The sequence below is a fragment of the Mytilus trossulus genome, chromosome 3, assembly GCF_036588685.1.
Source record: "Mytilus trossulus isolate FHL-02 chromosome 3, PNRI_Mtr1.1.1.hap1, whole genome shotgun sequence".
Classification (NCBI taxonomy): domain Eukaryota; kingdom Metazoa; phylum Mollusca; class Bivalvia; order Mytilida; family Mytilidae; genus Mytilus; species Mytilus trossulus.
Window position 1 is genome coordinate 63000880 of NC_086375.1, and position 21748 is coordinate 63022627.

Genomic DNA, 21748 nt, shown 5'->3' on the forward strand with positions numbered 1-21748 from the left:
TTTTTATTGAAGGTACTTTTTCAAGAAATCAAATCTTTTTGAGTCTTAGAAATTTAGAGAAATTTACCACAAATTTGGATAAGTTCAAGATTTTATGCAAGCATTTCTTTTTTATGCATTTTTTTATAATCTTTCTTTCTTGAAAATAAGTGTTAATCAAACAAGTATCAAGGTATAAGACATAATGACCCAAATCTTGGACAGTGCATCTGGACAATGTTTCCAAAAACAAGGCAAATTTGGAAATAGCTGTTAATGTTAAAAAAAAATGCCTCATAGATCAGAAAACATACATGTATGTAGAACAATATACAGTCAAATTTTTATCGTTAGAAATCTCTTTCACAGTTTTAGTCCTGATTCTACTTTTATTTTTCAGATGATCAGTAGCTATACATTGTCATTATGGTGTTCCTTACTACAACATAATGTGATATCCCGAGATGAAATTCTATTGTCTTTCATTCCCCGGCTATTTGAAACAGCTTCAAAAACACTTTACAAGGTAATACATGTACAGGGAATTTTAGCTAAGATATTTATGTTATAGTTTTATTTTGTTAAGATGAGAGTCTGTATATGATATACTGGCAGAAGCATGTATTCTCTTTGATGTTTTAAGATCAGAGTCTTAGAATCTGAAGATGAAAGGATACACAAGACAAGAGCAGATACAATGAAATACATAAAAAAATGAAAAATAGTATTGGTTAAATAAATACTTGTTTGCCTCCAAAATAGTACTGACAACATTGAGGGTACACAGGGAAGACACTTTGAAAATCAAGTGACCACCTTTAAAGGCAATTTTTGAATTCCTCTAACACTTTCACAGTATTTTTTGTACTATAACTCCAACACATAGATAAGATTTTAAAGTACTTTCCCAGGTCCCCATGTGTATTTTTAAGGAAAATCATGGAAATATTTGTGATTGTTATTGTTTGAAAAAATGAAATTGCTGACCTGCTTAGTTTAAAAAAATATGTTTGATTTTAATGTTTGCCAAATCTCCTTTCATGACATAGGCAATATACATGTATGTGGAACAGCTGTTCAAATAAATTGTAGTGAATTAAAGATCAATTTGTGGTTACTTAATTTACTGATTATATCTTTTCTGTAATTTGAAATTTTATTTAGGTAGGATTTCCTTCCCAGAACAACTCACCAAGCTGTGATTACTCTAGATTAGAATTTGACTGTGATGAAGAATTCAATGTGTTTTTTGCCAGTAAGATATTAATCTATTTATTCTTATACACAATGCTTATTACCACAAAACACTGATCAAGTGTTACATAGGGTGGCATCACTTATACTGTTCTAAAGAAATGCCCCCATACAAATGAAAAAAAATCTGATTTTTTTTGTTTGTTTTCGAACTTTAGTTAACCTGAACCAAATGATATTATACTTATGCACAATGCTTATTACAAAAAAGAACACAGATAAAGTTTGAATTTGAAAATGACATCACTTTTACAATTCGCTTTTTATGTCCCTTTATAACATCATATGCAAGCAGGGGTATCATCTGTGTCCCATGGACACATTCTCCACTTCTTAATTTCATTATATTATAATTATAATATATTTGCAGAATACAGATCTGAATGGAGCAATGTTTTACGTCTGTCTACAATATTAAATCCTGGCATTGCTTTCCAGTTCGCTAACCAGTGGTTACAGAGTGTTCTGTCTAAGAGGATAGATAGTGGGAATGGTATATATTTATCTTTATTACAGCTTTTACATTAATGCTAGCAAGACAAATCTTTGTTTGGCTTGCTTGCTTTGCTTGATTTAATGTTTGCTCAAGCATGGCAATTAAGATAGGCGGGGCTTCAGCTTGTATACATCATACTTAAATTTTATTGGATGTAATGTTTAAGTTTAAGGACACTAAATTTTAAAACATCACAGGATTATATCATTTTTATATAGCAAAGCTACAGGTTGACTGTATAACATAAAAAAAATCACAGTACTAAAAGATGAAATATATGGGTCAAATGGAATACCTATGTAATGAATCACAAAATAAGAGTAGGTGTGTTCGAATAGCTATTTTGGTTTACTAAAAGTACTTGACGACAGTCTTTTAAGTTGGATGATGAAAATGCATGTCTTCGAGAAAAAAAAATACAATTTTATATCATAAATTAAGGTACTTACCTGACATATGTACTTTAGGATTTCAATCTCGTTGGTATTAGACTCGACCGGAAGTTCAAAACGCGCGGGAACCAGATGTTATGCTACATCCGGTTTCCCATGAACTTATCAGTTTTCTTTCTCGGCGGCTTGAAAGATAGTCGTGTATTACGTGCTCGTAATTTCTGCCGTTTGAGATGGCAGAAGAAAATAGAAACGGAGATATTTCTCCGGTGGAAGAAGATACTTTGGAGGATTCCTCTCGTGAAGGGCAGAAGCCACCTTCATCTTCGTCTGTAGTTACGAAGAAAAAGAGGAAGTCGAGGTCCAAGTATTCGGAGTTAGAAGATAAGTGGAACACAAAGTTCGGAAACTTAAATAGTAAGTTAGATAGCATGTTTGACTTGTTAAAGGGTGAACTAACAGCTAGACATGTACAGACAAGTACCGCAAATGGTGACAATATAAATACGTCTGATAATTCACTGTCACAAAGACAGTCCAGTTCAACTTCAAGTCTGTCACAAAGACAGACGAGTAAAAGTCAGTCACAAAGACCGACACTTAGGTCTAGAGATTCAGATAATGAATCAGCTGATGATCGTGATGATGTAATGTCTTTGCAACCAGGTCAAAACGAAGTTTTGGGTTCAGGGACAGAGTCTGACAATGAAGGCTCTAATGATGAACAGTTGTCAAGTAAAGCAAAGAAATGTTTATTTGATATTTTTGGTGAGGATGCCATTGCCAAGAAAACAGAGAAAAAAATTGGCATTACAATGGACGATTCTCAAAAAGAGGTTCTAATGGGTCACTGGCGTGCACTCAAACCTAATTTAGTATCAGCATTTGCTGAAGAAACTAAAGAACTATTTCCTGTTGATGAGGAAACAGAAAAATTCCTTCAGGTACCAACTTTAGATGATTTCATTGGAAATTGTTTAGTTAAAAGACATGGCAGTAAAGCATCTTTTTCTAAAGGAAAAAATTTATGCTCCCAACCTTACAAAATGCTTGAGAAAATAGCATATAGAGGACAGCAAGCAAGTTTCATGGGTATTGTCATTTGCATGTATATGCAACAGAGTCTTGGTAATTTATTAGAATTATTATCTGATGAGACGCCTAACATTGATAAAGCTATTCAACAAGTAAGGGACATTTTTGCTATGTCCAAGAAAGAGTTGGATCAAGCTGGTAGAGCAGGTGCGTTTCACCATATTTTGAGACGTCAAATGTGTATGACTGATACATCCATGTTTCTACTTCATGATTCTAGAGACATTTCAGATTTGCCTCTGACTGGAGAAGGTGTTTTTGGGGATAACTTAGTTTCTGCTTTAAAAGCTAGAAAAGACAAAGATAAAACTCTTGATGATTTGTTGCCTGATATTTTCCCAAAAGACAGGAAAAGGAAAACACCTTCAACAGAGGATTCTAGTAAAGCTAAAAAGGCTAAAATAGAGAAATCAGATCAAAACAAAGACAAGTCATCTGAGAATTTTCGTATCCCAAAACTGTCTTCCAACACAGGACCTAGAAAGTTCACCAAAAAGACAGAGGATGGAAAATTCTCCAAACCAGATACTGGTTACAAGAAGACTCCCTTTCCGGCTAGAGGAGGGAAGTCCTTTAGAAAATGACAAGGTGAGAATAGTGTTGTTTCCGGAGATACCAGTAGGTGGTCGTCTTTTTCATTTTCTTCCAAAATGGGAAGAAATTACAAAGGACAAATGGGTTTTGGCTATAATTCAAAATGGTTACAAACTGGAATTTTTACAAAAACCTCCGTTTTTAGGAATCAAAAAGACATTTGTAAATGTCACAAATTTGGAAATTCTAAAACAAGAAGTAAAAAGTTTATTAGAAAAAGACGCTGTAGAAATTGTGCAAAAAACACATGTTCAGACAGGTTTCTACAGCACACTTTTCTTAGTAGAAAAGAAAAACGGAAAATTAAGACCCGTAATAAATTTACGACCACTGAACCAGTATCTCAAGAAACAACACTTCAAAATGGATACAATGACCAAGGTTTTAAATTTAGTCAAGAAAGGAGACTGGGCTTGTTCTCTCGATTTACAAGATGCTTATTTACATGTACCAATCTTTCCAAAGCATCGAAAATATCTAAGGTTTGCAATAGACGAAACAGTGTATCAGTTCAAAGTACTATGTTTCGGTCCAACAAGCTCACCTCGGGTATTTACAAAGATAGTCTCAGTTGTAGCAGCACATCTGAGAAAACTAGGTATAAGATTAGCAGTGTACCTAGACGATTGGCTTTTAGTCGATCAACAAAAATCCGCACTTGTAAAAAATCGAGACACAACCATCAGTCTCCTTACTTCTCTAGGTTTTATAATAAACACAGAAAAGTCAGAATTAATTCCTACTCAAACAATAACATACATAGGAGGACTATTCAGACTAGATCTAGGACTAGTGTATCCAACTCCAGAGAGAATCAAAAACTTAAAAATAACAATTATTCAGTTAATGAGGGGTCAAATAACAGCAAGACATTATTTGAAACTGCTGGGCATAATAGCATCCTGCCTAGAATTGATTCCCAACAGTCGTTTGTTCATGAGACCAATTCAAATGCACTTGTTACAAGTTTGGAGACCCTCCAAAATGAGTCTGGAATATCAAATTCCTTGTACACAAGAGCTGAAAGCTCATCTAGCATGGTGGTTGTGCCAAGCAAACACTATGAAAGGGCGGTCTCTATATCAAGGGTCAACAAGTGTAACAATCACAACAGATGCCTCGATGACAGGTTGGGGGGGTCATTTAGGGACTCAAACTGTTCAGGGTCTGTGGTCAACAAATCAATTGAGATTGCTCAAACACATAAACAATCTGGAGTTGGAAGCAGTATTTCTAACAGTCAAACATTTCCTGCCTGTTTTGAAAAACAAACATGTACTAATTCGGTCAGACAATACAACGGTAGTACAGTACATAAACAAACAGGGGGGAACAAAATCGATTCAGCTTTGCAGTCAGACATGGAATCTCTGGAATATGGTTTTGAGACACAAAATTGTAATCAAAGCAGCCCACATTGCGGGGGTAAAAAATGTTCTAGCAGATCAACTGAGCAGGATCAAAGTAAGACCAACAGAATGGTCTCTGAACAAAGCAGTGATAAACAAGATTTTCTTGGAATGGGGATCACCAACAATAGATCTGTTTGCCTCGGCTCAGAATCACAAGTGTCCAGTGTTTTGTGCTTGGGATCAAGATCCAACAGCACTGACACAGGATGCCCTAGCAATCGGATGGGACAGGATGTTTGCTTATGCTTACCCTCCTCTATCCCTAATTCCGAAAGTGTTACAACACATGATAGATTATCAATGCGAGATGATTCTAATAGCACCTTTTTGGCCAAAACAATGGTGGTATCCACAGTTACTACAACTGTTGATAGCACAACCCCTACTATTACCTCAATGGGAAAATCTGCTAGAACAAGGTCAGAGAAGATTAAAAATAGTTCATCCAAATCCAGAGATATTCAACCTGACTGCATGGCGAATATCGACAAACAATTTAAAGCAAAAGGCTTTTCAGAAAACACTAGAAAATTATTATCTGCCTCATGGAGATCTGGTACACACAAAGACTACAAATGTAAATTTAGACAATTCAGTAGCTGGTGTAATCAATGGAAAATTGATCCATATGTTGCAACTTTAGAAGAGTGTGCAAATTTTTTAGCATCTTTATTTGATAAGGGGTTAAAATATAGAACAATTGCAGGATACCGATCAATGTTATCCTCTGTGTTGCCTCCTGTTGATAAGACACCAGTAGGACAACATCCTTACATTATCAGACTTTTAAGAGGGGTGTTTAACAGTAGACCACCTGAGCGCAAATTGCTGCCAGAATGGGATTTACCACTTGTTTTGGACATGTTCAAGAAACCTCCTTTTACTCCGATGAGATTAGCTAGCCTTAAGCATCTTACATGGAAAACTGCCTTTTTAATAGCTATTACAACTTTTCGAAGGTGTAGTGACTTACAAGCTTTAAAACTAGGCGAAGGCTCTGTCAATATTCAAGAAAAAGGAGTTACTTTTTTGAGACATGGTTTAGCTAAACAAGATAGAGCTTATCATGACAATTCAAAAATTTTCATACCAGCTTTTCCAGAGAGCAAATTATTAGATCCAAAAAGAACTCTTTACATGTATCTGAAAAGAACAGATGAACTGAGACAAAATGGGGAAAAACAAGAATTTAAATTGTTTTTATCAATTAACAAGCCTCATAAACCAGTAACAGCTCAAACAATATCACATTGGATAGTGAAAACTATCAAGATGGCTTACAAGCAGAATAAAAAGCAAATAGGCAAAGTAAGAGGTCATTCAACAAGGTCAATAGGACCATCATGGGCCCTTTTTAAGGGAGTTAGTATGAAAAATGTGTTGGATAGTGCAGATTGGGCAAAATCCACAACATTTACCAAGTTCTATTTAAAAGATGTTAATGTAAATTTTTTAAATTTGTAGGATGAAGAATGAGTTCTTCCTCGGCGAGTCGCTGAGGGAGAGTGTATATATGTTTTTCGTTATGTGGGAATGGTGGTGGATTTTAAATGCACATAGATGACAGTTTGCCTGAGTGTTTAAAAAACACAGGTTTTTAACGGCCAATCTGTATGATCAGATGTTTTTCAACGTTGTTGAAATAAATATAAACTAAGGAACTACATAGTAAGTGTACGTATTTCCATGTATAATAAGTTGTATATACTAGAGTTTATAGTTTGTGATTTATTGGAAGAAGAAGTATTTTAAGAAAACTTTTTGTCAAAACTTCCTGCTACAAATTATTGCTTTGTAATCAATAGAAATCCTAAAGTACATATGTCAGGTAAGTACCTTAATTTATGATATAAAATTCAAAAATTTGAACTCAAATTCAAATTTTATGAATAAATTATACTTACCTGACATATGTACTACCCACCCTTCCTCCCCAGGAAGTTTTTAAGTTTTCTTAACGGGGTCTTTCAAGCCGCCGTGAGAAAACTGATAAGTTCATGGGAAACCGGATGTAGCATAACATCTGGTTCCCGCGCGTTTTGAACTTCCGGTCGAGTCTAATACCAACGAGATTGAAATCCTAAAGTACATATGTCAGGTAAGTATAATTTATTCATAAAATTTGAATTTGAGTTCAAATTTTTGAATTTTTTGGCTTCTATTTCTACGATTGCGCTTTATATTTGTCATCCTGTGATGTTTTAAAATTTAGTGTCCTGAACCTCAAACGTAATGCCCAATGAATTCTAAGTATGATGTATACAAGCTGAAGCCCCGCCTATCTTAATTGCCATGCTTGAGCAAACATTGATACAAGCAAAGCAAGCAAGCCAAACAAAGATTTGTCTTGCTAGCATTAATGTAAAAGCTGTAAGTATCTTTACTTTTTTATTCTGAATTGTACTTATATAAATGTACCTTTGGATCTTCAATGATTTTACTATCTACTTTATAAGATTTGAAACCTTCATTAATGTAAATAAAAACAATGACTTTAACAAAATATGTCAGTTTATGTTGTTGATAATTATTTTGTATTTTTTGTAGATGCAGCCAATCATTGTACACTGTCTTCTCCCTCATTCCTGGAGTGGGATGCAGCATCTTGTTGTCTAGAAAGTGTCATGTCCAGACTGTTTGTATCAAAGGCAGAAAACAAACCAGAACTTCATCTCGGCGTTGATCTTCTTCACAGTGTCCTCAGCTTTGAAGCAAATGTGAGATTTCTTTTTGGTCGTGAAATTCTTCTCAGAATATGTTGTTTGTATATTTTTTCACTACCACAACTGTTTGTATTTAAGGAAGTCTTCAGTTTGAAGATGGATAATTATAAAAATTGAATTTATAGATGATTTTTTTTATATCTTCTTAAATAAACCATCAATCTCATGTAATCAAAGAAACATTAGAAATCAAAATGTTTTTAAAGTATTCAGGCTACAAAAGAAGATTTTGTAAGTACTGACCATGTGTTCAGTTTATTTTTTCCTGATACAAGAGTTTAATTAAGGAATTTTATAAGATAATGCAACATTTAGTTTATACATGTTTTACTGTAGTTCATTCTTACTGTATTTCCAGGATCCACTTGTATTGTCGTCTTTATTGTCTTGTATATCAGCGTTGTTTCCCTATTTATCACAGACTCCTCAAACCTTACCTGTAGTTCTTAAAAAGGTATGTAATTCATAATCATCAAAGAAATGCCATCAACATTTAATTTCATTCAGGACTTAAAAAGATTAGTAGAGAGATCTTTCTTACCTAAAAGCCAGGATATATCCTGTAGTCTAAAATTCAATCTTCATAAAATTTTGAATAGAGTTTAAACATGGATTTCATTCATTATGATTTTAAGTTATAATCTAGCTTTAGACAAAAATTAACACAAACCTTTTATGGAACAGTTGATAGCAGAATTTTTGTTTTGTTTAGCTGTTTACTGAATAATATGCAATAAATGTTACACACTCATCTTATAAACAAACTGTGATTTATATGAAAAATGTTTTTATTTCTGTTCTAGATTTTTTCAGCAGTTACATTTTCACAAGATGGTCAAACTAAAGCTACTAGGAGCCGGGCTGTAAAAAATGTTCGCCAGCATGCATGTTCAATTGTAGTTAAAATTTCCAAACAGTATACAGACCTCATATTTGTAAGTGAAATCAAAATCATGTTTTTGTTAGCAATCTTTGTATAGAAGGGATGTGTGCATATAGATTCCACAACTGCAACAAGTGTATTACGAGCTTTTTAAATAATTAAAATTTAACTGAGAGTGGAGAAATATCGTTATACACAAGTTGCAGTGGTGGAATCTGTTTCTCTTATGATTTTTATCCTTCCTTTTCAAAGATTTGGTAAAAGTTGTGTACTTTTGGTGTGACATCATCAGGGAAGGTTGTCTTTTTTCATGACGTCAGGAAATGTGAAAATAGCACAAAATTTAGAGAAAGTACCTTCTACAATCATGAACTTATTGTCAGAACAATTAGAAATCAGATGTTCCTTAAATCAAATCAAGAATCAATCTTTGCAATGTTTAAGTTTAAATTTTCTTATTAGATGTGCTTGTAAGTTCCTCACTCTCTGCTGTAGTTTGAATTGTTTAATATTATGATTTTTTACTACACATGCTTTTGAAGAGCTTGCAACAGGTAATTGATATACATGTACCTCATTTTCATGGTTCAGGGTTGTTTGAAAACTTTTGCTTCTAAACAGGCAAGAAATATCCAGGTTTGTAAAAACAATTGCATGCATTTAAAAGATTGAATGTGATTTGTTTCAGCCAGTATTTGATCAATTATATACTCATATCAGGGAGATTGGAAGTGATTCAGAACAGTTATCTCAAATGGAAAAGTGTATTTTGATGGAAGCCTTGATCTTAGTAAGGTGTGTATAAATAAGTTCTGTACATTGTTGATTTGGAAAAAAACAAATTTAAATTTTGATTACCGTAATTAAATCAACCAAGCATTATTTTACTTAAATGTAGGACACATACAATAGATTGTATAAATTGTAATTTCCTTACTGTGGTTGATGTTAACCTTATTTTCTTTATTTGTTTTACAGTAATAAATTCTGTAATTTTGAGAAACAAAGTGCATTTATAGATGAGATGTTGAAACCTGTCAAAGATTTATGGATATCTCAGGATTTTAAAGAGTAAGTTCTCAGAAATTCTTTGATAAATAATGATTTTTCCTAATAAAGATGAATAAAGAGTAATTATTATTCCTCTTTCTTGATCAAAAGAATGAAATTTAATGACAAAACACCAATTTTGGTTTGTTTTTACTCAACTGTTTTAAAGACTTGTTAATAAATGATCTGCTTCATATTTTTAGTATCAATAAGAATTAAATATCCATGGCTCTACAATTATTTCATGCTAAGACTCTGTATTTTCAAGTAACAGTTTGTTTTTTATTTATTTCAGAGCTTTTTGGTCGACAGAAAAGTTCATGTCGTACATTGGTGTAGACCGTGCTCCTGTAGAACCTAGCTCTGCTGATACCTGTGGAATAAATAGGTCACATGTCAGTATTCTATACTTTCAACTATTTTTTGCACCATATTTTATGAGGGGGATAGAGGGGTCCTGATCCCGAAATCCCGGGTTTAAAACACGAAATCCAGGGCTTAAAAATATGGAATCTCGAAATCCGAAAAAAAGAATTCCCGGATCCCGAAAGGGTCAATCCCGAAATCCCGAATTTAAAAACACCCAATCCCGGAGTCCAGATAAAGGTTCTATCCCCCCTCTTTTATCAACTGACAAAATTTACATAATTTGTAAATTAACCAAAGAGCTCCTTTAATTAAGATTTTCAAAATGCAGAAATGTTTGTTTTGTAATTTTTGTTTTGTTTAGTAAAATTTGAACCTAATTTCTATTTTTTTTGTTACAATAATATATGTTTTTGATTGAAATATGAAATTAAAAATATTTGTTTCTAAAATTATTTACTAAGTGTTTATCATTTCTTTCCAGATATCATGCTGTATAAATACAATACTGGCTGTTATGAAGAGAAGTAAATGGCCAGATAATCCACAGGTTTGATTTTTACATAATTTATAAAAGAATCTGTTATTTACAGGATTAATTTGTTTCTGTTAAAAAATATTTAAGTGTTCCAGTGGGCTAAAAAGAATGGTTGAAATGCTAGAGAAAATATCATGGTTATTGACTAATGTGAAGCTACTATAGTTCTTACACATCGCCATTTCAAACTACCTTATACATGTATTATTTTTACTAATTAAAGCATGGTGCTAAGGGTTAACAGAATGGGGATCAACTCCAAAGAAAAAAAAATAATAATCCAACAACCTGATTTATGTACAAATTAAAAAAAAAAGAGGGAAACAAATATAATATATAGCAACACAAGATAACAACTGAACTCTACATTTGTTTAAAGTTTCCTTTACATTCCAGGAGGCCAGCAATGGTGGTTTTGTAATGTGTTCATTAGAAGATGGAACTGTAGTGTATAGGAACCCAGCTACCTCTCATGTCAGCCTCTTGTTGGAGAATTTATTATTTCTAATGAAGTAAGTATAGCATAACACTTTCAGTTGTCAGCTGTTTTGTGAAAAAGATTCATTATTTCTAAGTAATTACATTTTTTAAATATAGCTCACGTTTACTTTGTATCCAAAATGCAGTATTTTCTGGATATGCAAAATTATCTTAATGAAAAATTTACAACAGTGCCATACAAGGGTGTTTTGTTTTTATGTTTAATTTGGGTATGCCAATATTCAGGTTGTCTATCTTAAATTATGCATGCTCTGTATTACTTGTGTACTTGGTGAGATTATTGCTGATACATTAGTGCTATGATTGTGAACCTCAACTGGAAGGTGTGTCCTAAAAAAGGTCAGAATAATTTGCTAAGTGTAGGCTTGTGTTTTCAAATCTTGCTACTTTTTTTTTACTGCTTAAAGTTCGTTGAGAAATTTTGAATGTTTGTTCACCACCGCTATTAGATATGTTGCAATCAGTATTTTGATAAATTGTACAAGTAAATGTAAATGTGTATCCTATCTTCATATTTATAAATTGTGTCCACTATGTTTCATGTGTACCTTTTGGAGTTAACTGTTGACACCTCACATTAATTTATTACAATCACTTGAAAACTTTAAAATTTCAGAAAAAGTCAACAAACATGTCTTATAAAAATCTTCATAATCAAATTTGGTAAATTAGGTTTGTTAAATATCTTGTAAAAAGCCAGATATAAATCACAACTTGATTGGTCTTTTTTTTGTCAGAAATTGACCATTCAATACATTAGGCATAGATTAAAGGTGAGTCGTGCTGGCACTTTTTGGGCTTCTAGTTTTTAATGAAACAGTTCTTATTCCATGTTGACCTTGTAAATTTGTTAACAGGCTAAAATTCATATGGGTAGTAAATGGAATAATTATTTCTTTTTTGCAGAACCATGAATGCATTATATCATCCAGATTACCTTCAGGGAAGACATCCTGAATTTACCAAATCATACGAGATGAATGAAATAGAAAAACTAACCATATTAGGTAAGAAAACAAATATCATTGCTTTTTGTATACACCTTATCCCTATTTTCGGCTGAACCGGGAATCAGTCAATCTTGAACTATTGACGTCATACAACAATCACTTTTCCATTGTGGCGTCAGATATTTTGTATTAATTTTACGGGAACCTGTGTGATGTTAAGTAATGGCAAACAAATAGCTATAAGGTGTATTATATAGAGATATATTTACCAATTTCTGTTTCCTCTTCAATTTACTTGAAGAAGAGTATAAGGAAATATCATACTAACTTTGATTAATATAAAATGGTATATATGTCAATGTAGTCTAGATAGGCAAACAAAATGAAGTCAGACTAAAAGACTATCTCTTTACATTGTAGCATACTGGTAAATTAACCAAAAAATAGATTGCAGTTATGTTTAGTTATATGTTGTTGCCAGTTTTACTTAAATCTTAACTCTTAGATCCATCTGTTAAGAGACAGAATAATCAGATAAGATTAAAGTCACCTAACCGCAAAGGCAAAAGCACCTTATAAACAAATCCAACCATATGTTTGAGGCTTTGAGCCTTGATTTCTTTTTATCTTGCATTCAACATTCACGTCAAGATCTAGTGTAGTTCATTGATCAAATTGACCTTTGTAATGTTTTTAAGTAACCACCTACATAGAATATGTAGAAGCATGTACATTGGTCATTTCTTGTACAGAATATAGATTTCGCCATGACCATGATCAGTTTTGTATGTATCTTCCAGGTATCCCACCTCCATGTGTAGATTTAACCCAGAGTGTAGACTCAAAGAAACCAGTAGACAGAATGCAAATATTTTTAACCACAACCCATGATAATAGGTAAAGTTAACTTTAGTCTGGAAGAACATGATTTACTTATTAGTTGTAATTGACTTTCAGTTACCATAAGTGCTCTCAGATCAGTACTTTGTTTTTGTCTTTATATTTGTTGTTTTTGTGCCTTGTGCAAATCTAATGAGTATAATTTCCAAATGATTTTAAGGGTTTCTTCTAATGTAATGGTGATACACTTAGTCCAAGTTGATTACTTTTAACAAAAAGGGCACATTCATTCTCATTCAGTGGTGGGTTTAAAAAAAATCTTTTTTCATAAGATGAAGACAAAAAATATGTAACTTTCTATGGAAACTGCAGTCTTCGTGATAAACTTTTGAATCTACAGGACAGAAGCTGAATTTCACAAAAATTTAACTTTGATTCTATTGGTCTGTAGACAAGATTTTTACAGTCTGGACAGCATTTTTACAAGCCTTGGTGGGCTGGTGGTTGAGTGCAAAGACTAAAACTGAGTCAAGTTACAAATAAAATAAATTTTGTCTTTAATTAAAGTAAATTGCATTTACTATTTCAGTAGAATCTGCAAATAAAGGGAGAGAAAAAACTTACAGTTTACTGGGATAAAATATGAAATGTAACGCAATACAAAATTCCTCTTTGTTCAAATTACATGGTGAAAATTATAATGTTTTTGTATTTTCAGTTGCCATATCCTAGGAAATGCTGGTCAGTGTTTAGGTTATGAATTCTACAAAGAACCAAACCTTTCACAACTACTACTCAATACAGTATTTACCAACTTACAAAACCTGCCAGACTTTAGGACAAAACTTATTATTAATATCCTTTTTATGTAATCAGTTTTTTGGTCCGAGTACACAGTTATTGTCCTTTGATTTTCGTTGTCAACAAAGATGGTCCCTAGTGTTGACAGTGTGTTGCTTGCCAACTTTTTTTTATATCCCTTCCAAATGTATTTCTTCTTGTTTTATGCCTCAAATAGCAAGATGGGGGATTAAACTACACTGTAAAAAGAATTTGGGTCATGAATTTTAAAGAAAATTAGTTGTTTGGTTCAGCTGAAAAAGGTTAAAAATTAGCACTTCGGAAGCTGTTAAAAGATTTCAAGACCCCCTTAACAAGAAATGTGCATGTTTTGAGTTAAAGCCAATGAAATTTTCTATATTTTTAACATAATTTGTCCCAAAAGTAGTACAACACACTGTAAAAAATATTAAGAAAGAGCAGGTGGGATTTTTTTTATATTCATTTATTGTCTAAAAGAAATGCACTTTGAAATTACTGTATATTCAAACTGTTTGCCACATCATTCAACTATTAGTGTTTGTGAAAGGGTTTCAATGAGACCTAAATTGTGTGTTTTCCTGATCATGGTTCATCAAACAATTCCTGTAAGAAACCACTTTTGTGTTTATTCATTGTCTACATTATATGCCTAGGAATAACATTTTCACCATATATGTTTGTTGTCATTTTAAGTATAGTCTGATGTCCAAAACCAGTCTATAACCAAGTGAACCTCCCATTATGGATTTGTTTTTAATTATATTTTTTTTTATTTTATAGTAGCAAATATTTAAATGTTTTATAGACTATTCTCCATTGTTAAAGAAACCCAGCAGTTTAAGTGTTTCATCCTCTTTTTTCCTTTTATTAAATAAAACTTGAGCTGAAATGTTCTATATTGAAGTTATATTATAAAGGTCTTTTAAATGTATATAGACAGTCATCCTTAACCATTTCTAAGAGTATTTGTGAAACCTTATGTACAGCATTGTCCAAAGGATTGTTACTCTACTGCAGTTATACCCATCTTAGAGGTTCTTTGTCCAACATTTTATCAGGTTTGTAATTATTAATGTTTTTCAGTCATTGCTTATTAAAAACCTTTGGTAATTCATATGTTGCAGTGTTTACTTTGTTTTTATGATTTTATCATAATTATAAAAGAATATATTCAGGCCTTGAAGGCTGAAGCTGTAATATGCATTTGCTGTGTTAATAATTTCAATTTACTTTCTAGTACATTTGTAATAATTTGATGAAAGGATAGTGTGAGCAGATTACCTTGAATTTTAATATTTATAGTATAACTAATCGCCGTATTTGAATATCAAAAATAAGACAACACGTGACCAAACGATGCATGGATTAAACAAGTACGCAGCACGAGTTAAATCCATAGCGGCGTTTGGTCACAAGTTGTCTTATTTTAGATATTGACAATTTGTTTTGATTGACGTTGTCGACGTCTTGACAACGCCTATTGTTGTACAACGTCAGAGAGTGAAATAACCACGTTTATTTCACATGTGAAATTATCAGTTTTTATTTACTGCGAAATCAATGTAATTCATTGCAACCAATGTAATAATTCAATAAAACACTAACCACCTCTAAGTGTAATCCTAATTATTTAATGGTCTGTTTATATATTTTTTTTAAACTGCAAAATTATACATCAGGTGTACACAGAAAGAGAATTTCTTTTTTTTTTTTTTTTATTTTGTATTGTAACATAAAGTTTACATAGTTGATGTGATGTACAATGTATTGAATTTTTATTGATTTGTTTTTAGATATTAAGCACTAAGTGGCAGCTTATTTTAGAAAGGACAAGGTATGGTTTCTAACTTACACAACATATATTCTAGATAGTCAGAAAAGATACACTGGTTTAAACCAATCAAATTTTATGCCTGCACTGAGTACAAGCTAACAATGGATTTTTAAGATAAAAGATATTAAAGTGTAAATTTATTGTATTTAGCTCTGAAAATTGAATAAATGTTAGAAAGTATTTTTGAATATTAAAAGCACATTATGTCTTTTTCACTTGTTAAAAGATAGCCATCCAAAAATTGTTATTTAGAAATAAACTGAACATCATGACAAGTAAAAACCAGCCACAAAATATGATATAGATTATAATTGAAATTATTTATACATTAAATTTAATTCTTTAACTCAGTCTGATATCTCTATTTTATTTTTGTCAGTGAAGAAGATGACAATAAGGAATCACAAGAAGTTGTAGATGACCATCTCACAAGGCAACTAACCAAAGAATATTTAGATCTGTTAGGTAAGAATCATCTCACAAGGCAAATAACCAAGGAATATTTAGATCTGTTAGGTAAGGACTGTCTCACAAGGCAACTTTCCAAAAGAATATTTAGATCTGTTAGGTAAGGATCATCTCACAATGCACCTTACCAACAGAATATTTGGATCTGTTAGGCAAGAACCATCTCACAAGGCAACTTACCAAGGAGTATTTGGATCTGTTAGGTAAAGATCATCTCACAAGGCAACTAAACAAAAATATTAAGATCTGTTAGGTAAGGACCATTTCAATGGGCAACTTACCAGGAGTATTTACAAATAAAGATCATCTTACAAGGTAACTTACAAAGGAATATTTAGATATGGTAGGTAAGGATAATCTCACAAGGCAACTTACAAAGGAATATTTGGATCTGTAAGGTGAGGACAATCTCACAACCCAACTAACCAAGGAATATTTGAATATGTTAGGTAAGAACAATCTCACAAGGCAACTAACCAAGGAATATTTGGATCTGTTAGGTAAGAACAATCTCACAAGGCAACTAACCAAGGAATATTTGGATATGTTAGGTAAGGATCATCTCAAAAGGCAACTTACCAAAGCCTATTTAGATTTGAAAGGTAAGGGCATTCTACAAGGTAACTTACCAAGGAATATTTAGATCTGTTAGGTAAGGACCATCTCACAAGGCAACTTACAAAGCAAAATTTAGATCTCTTAGTAAACACCATCACATTGAAAATGTGCTGACATACATGTATCATTTAAATCATAATATATGGGCTTTGCTCCTATAACGGTTTTAATTTCAATTTCATATTTTTTTATCTAGTTAATGTAACCCATGATAAAAAGACGATAGAATCGAGTGATGATATAGGGGAAGAGGAAGTAATACAGACACCTGCCAATCCAAGGGAAGAAACTCTGTCTCTACTAGGTCAAATGTGTCTTAAAAATGAGGTCAGTACTTAAAATACCCAGAAAATTTATTACATGAAACTTCTTATCAAAATTATATAACTTATAATATATTTGAAATATTTTTAGATTTATTATTAAAACAATATTAATGTTTTCTCTTTATTTTATTTTCTTTATTTTGTTTAGACTCTCCTGACCAGTGCTTTAAAATTTAACACAGAATTTTACTGTTTACTGACATAATAGCGCAAACTAATTCATAACCTTTTGTTTGATCAAAGGGTTCTTAAATTCCTATTATGAGGTCACCTTGGGGCATGCTTGATTCACATGCTAAAAATATTCCAAATTTGAATACAACTTGACCAGTTCTCCATAATGTTATAAAAAATTCAGAATAAAAATAAAATAAGAACTATGATGTTTATTTGCTAAAATGAACATTTTACTGATAATTGGCATTTAAATTTTACTGAAATGGTAATATATTCACAGAAATTCAGAGATTCTAAATTTGATCTAAATGTATAATGTTTGGAAAAGTATTTTTCTGTAAAAAATGTTCATAGGTCATTATTCCTAACACTGCACACAAAAATTGCAGTACCACGGCTCATCAGTGACATATAAAATACCCAAACCGGAATATACATGAAGGGACAAGAAACTTTAACCAAAAAATATTGTTTACCTTAAAATGGCGGAGGTCAAGTGAAAATATGAAGGGTCTCTAGGGGGACAAAACATGACGATATAAAGGCCCTGGATTGAATATTACTGTAGGAACCACATCATTTGAATTGTAAATAAATTTATAATCAATCCATGTTATTTCAAACTACTAAATATTTAATTTAAAATTTTTTTAAACCGGATTCCTAGAGCGATCTTTTCAACTTCGATTCACCACTGTCAATTCGTCTTCTGCTATTAACTTCTAGTTAAGCTAAGATCGTGCGAAATGTACATTTCCTGTAAAGCCCCTTTTAAGGCATTAAAAAAAATATATGTCATTCAAAAGTGCTTTCTTTTCATTAAAAAATCATTTCTGTAGCGTGTTATTGAGCACTGATCGTTATTGAGCACTTATCGTTATCGAGCACTGGTCATGGGATTCTTCATTACTCCTTACAGATGTTACTTCAATCTTTTGACTAGCATATAAATAACACCTAGATTACTAAAGTTATAATAATGTACAACAGACACATAAAGTAAATAAATAATTGAATTGTTTACTGTTTACAGGCAAATATTAACTTTTTCCATGGATTTTTGTTAAATAGTTGACAAAAAAATTACTGTTTCTTATTCTAACATTTGTATCATTGTTTTCCAGAGTATCTATCCCACTTTATTGATGTTTGTATACAGCTGTTTATCTTGGAGTGATACTTCTGTGGCAAATAGAGCTACAGGACTGTGTTACTCTACATTAAAACAGGTAATCTATGGAAATTTAAAAATTCAGTGCAAACAGAACAAAAATGTGAAAGAAAAAAAAACATGGATGAAACAAATTTCATGATCGGCTTCAAAGTTTTAAAAGAGTTTGCCTAAACAGCTGGTAACTAAAATGTATAAATGATCATCATTACTGTGTATATCATTCACTTGATGCACGCAATATCCTGTGAAACAATTTTAGGTATAAACTGTCAAATCTTATGTAATACTATTTTCAGCTATAGCCCTCTCAAAGTCAACAATCAATCAATCAATGAAGGTGTTTTTGTTTATACATGTATAACTTTTTTTTACTGTTAAGATATTAAAGCATGCAGTCTAAGAGTTTAAATGCGTTGCTTGCCAACTTTGTTTGGTTGTTTGCTCATGCTTGGTAATTAAGATTGACACCTATATTCAATGGAAACGCGGAGTCACAGTTTGTTTACTATATAAAAAAAGAGTTGATTGGACAATGGATATTATATTGGAAACAAGTTAATTATTCATTGACCAATCAAACCTTCATGTACAGTAAACAGACTGTTGTACTGTTCTCCACCTACCCATTGAATTAAGGTGTCAATCTTAATTACAATGCATGAGCAAACAACCAAACAAATTTGGCAAGCAACGCATTTAATCTCTTAGAATGCATGTTTTGATATTTTAACTGTAAAGCTTTAGTAATTTACCCAAAACTAGAATACACATGTATGAAAATTACTGGAAAATTAACTAAATTACTTTCACAATTACATATAATGAATGATTGGATATTGGTTTATTTTCAGTTTCATGCGGATCAGAATATCACCAATGACTTAGCTTTATACTTCTTTAGATCAGTCCTGAAAGGTTTACATACACATGGGCAACATGAAGAACTTCAATCGTCATTGTTATTACTTGGATTACAGATTTATGAATTACTGGTATGAAGATTTATAATTATATTTATTGCAATATTTTAATATATACTTTGTCAAAATGAAGTTTACATCAGATTGCGTTCGGAAATATGATAAAATGAATACAAGACTAAAATGCATGTTTTCAATTGGTCTTTTAGCTAGTTTACAAGTTACTGTTGTCAATAATGTATAGTATTTTCCAAGAGGTTTTGATGATACAAGATGGCAAAAGACTATCTTAAACTACATAAAAATAAAAAAATAAACTTTTTATTCTACAGAGACCTCAGTACCCAGAATTGACCCAAGTACTTTTACAAGTGCCTAATTGTACAGAAGATTTAATACAGGTATAATTTATATGAAATATCATGTTTAAGGTTTCTGTTAAAAAAGCTATGAATATGTTACATGTATGTTATAAATAAACTCATCAAATATACAAGGATTGAAATTTTGTATGTACACTAGACAAAATACTCATCAGTGAGGCTCGAATCCAAAAAATATAAAAAGGCCAAATAAAGTACAAAGTTGAAGAGCATTCAGGACTGAAAAATCCTAAAAGATTTGCCAAATACAGCTAAGGTAACCTATTCCTGAGGAAGAAAAGCCTGAGTATTTCAAAAATTTAAGTTTTGTTAAGGCCACACCAATTTGATTCCTTGTTCGACAGACCCGCCCGCACCTATTTTTTTCAAAACAGATTTTTTTAATTTTTATTTTATTCCCGCATCCGGCACCGTTTTTTTGGTAAATATTATATAAAGATCTCAACATTTGTTTTTTAAAATCACAGTCTATCCTTTATATAATGATTTTAAACCTATCAGCACCCCATAACACTGTAAATATCTGTGAGAATATTTGTTTCAGCATGAAACCAATTTATTCCAAGCGGGAGTGCTCCGATATAAATAGATATACCAGTACAGAACAAAACGTTGGTTTCTTTCCCCCTAACTTATATTCCCTATAAAATAAATGTTCGTTGTTAAAATAAGGTACAAAGAACTTCTGAAGGATTTGCCGTCAACTGCAATTATAATGTATGGTGACGGTCATACCCGCTGCAGGTTTGTGCACCTGTCCTGGTTGATTCAAAGACCTGTCATTCAGCAGTTATCGTTTGTTGATGTGGTTCATTCTCAGGGTTCATTGGTATTTTCCCGTTTGGAAAAATAATTTAGATCGTTTTTCCTGTTCAAATTGTGTACAATACTAAGTTGTGGTCCCTTATAGCTTGCTGGTTGGTCTTGATCAAAGCACTGTGTAAAAGGCCATACTTTGACCTATGTTTGTTATTATCAGGTTGGGACCAATCCTCCCTCAGACAAGGGCATTGAACGGGTCATTTTTCCATGTTTACTGTTCAGTCTGTTGTTGAAAAGAAAATAGAAATACTAAGGATTTGTACAGTGCTACTATACAAAACCTTTGACAACTTAGAATTTTTTACTCAAAATGAGGAGAAATACATTATATTTTAAACAACTTTTCTAAAAGAGGGATGGGTCCACTTATTTTAAATAGGGGCCTAATATTAAACTGTTAAAGTAAATGTGTTAACATTTAATACCAAATATTATATTTCTTTGGGAAAATATAAGCCCTTTTGTACTTAAAGTGTTTTTACAAAAAAAATATATTATAACTTTAATATTTTGACCCCTCATAAAAGGGATATTCATAACATTAAGGGGTTGTTCTGAACCTGATTATAACTTGGATGGAGAATTGTCTCATTGTCAGTCACACATACATAGTGCAGATTTAATTTTTCAATTATTTCTTGTTGAACAGGGAAAAATACTTCATAAATTAAAGAAATGTCAAGGTACAAGTGATAAATCAAGTTTTAATATAGTCAAAATCCTACTATTTTATGTTTACAAAAAAAAATTATAATCGCTCGCCTTTACTTTTTAAGCTTCGCCTTAAAAATTTGCAAATTAAATATTTTTTTATTCAAATTTTCAAATCGCTCGCTCCCCCCAATTTTTGGAGTCCAAAAATCCGTAGAACAAGAAATTAAATTGGTGTGGCCTAACAATTAATTTATAATTATGACAATATCAATGATAAGCCTTGTCAACACAGAAGTGATGACTACTGGGCTATGAAATGCATTGAGTTTAAATTAATATTTCCCAAATCCTGATTGTTGAGAAAAAATGGATAATTACTCTTTACATATCATGTTTGTGTTTCCAGTAAAATAACTATAAATATAATTTTAAAAGCATGTGATTTATATTGAGTTTGAATTTATATATCTATAACCC

At 31.9% G+C, this 21748-nt stretch overlaps 2 protein-coding genes across 2 annotated transcripts in view; both read left to right on the plus strand.

Annotated features, from left to right (window-relative positions):
• Window positions 1-21748, plus strand: part of LOC134712067 (exportin-5-like) — a 41434-nt gene that overhangs the window by 15241 nt on the left and 4445 nt on the right. The window contains exons 10-30 of the mRNA XM_063573208.1: window positions 380-505; window positions 1144-1234; window positions 1604-1726; window positions 7770-7939; window positions 8304-8399; window positions 8749-8880; window positions 9517-9623; window positions 9807-9899; window positions 10174-10273; window positions 10729-10794; window positions 11179-11294; window positions 12190-12290; window positions 13034-13130; window positions 13792-13927; window positions 14855-14953; window positions 15689-15729; window positions 16109-16194; window positions 17012-17142; window positions 18443-18547; window positions 19344-19484; window positions 19745-19813. Coding sequence (XP_063429278.1) covers window positions 380-505; window positions 1144-1234; window positions 1604-1726; window positions 7770-7939; window positions 8304-8399; window positions 8749-8880; window positions 9517-9623; window positions 9807-9899; window positions 10174-10273; window positions 10729-10794; window positions 11179-11294; window positions 12190-12290; window positions 13034-13130; window positions 13792-13927; window positions 14855-14953; window positions 15689-15729; window positions 16109-16194; window positions 17012-17142; window positions 18443-18547; window positions 19344-19484; window positions 19745-19813 — 2226 coding nt within the window. The remainder of the gene's footprint in view (window positions 1-379; window positions 506-1143; window positions 1235-1603; window positions 1727-7769; window positions 7940-8303; window positions 8400-8748; window positions 8881-9516; window positions 9624-9806; window positions 9900-10173; window positions 10274-10728; window positions 10795-11178; window positions 11295-12189; window positions 12291-13033; window positions 13131-13791; window positions 13928-14854; window positions 14954-15688; window positions 15730-16108; window positions 16195-17011; window positions 17143-18442; window positions 18548-19343; window positions 19485-19744; window positions 19814-21748) is intronic.
• Window positions 2166-7314, plus strand: LOC134712066 (uncharacterized). The gene is made up of 2 exons (XM_063573207.1): window positions 2166-3804; window positions 6687-7314. The coding sequence occupies exon 1, from the start codon at window positions 2355-2357 to the stop codon at window positions 3798-3800; it is 1446 nt and encodes a 481-aa protein (XP_063429277.1). The 5' UTR covers window positions 2166-2354; the 3' UTR covers window positions 3801-3804; window positions 6687-7314.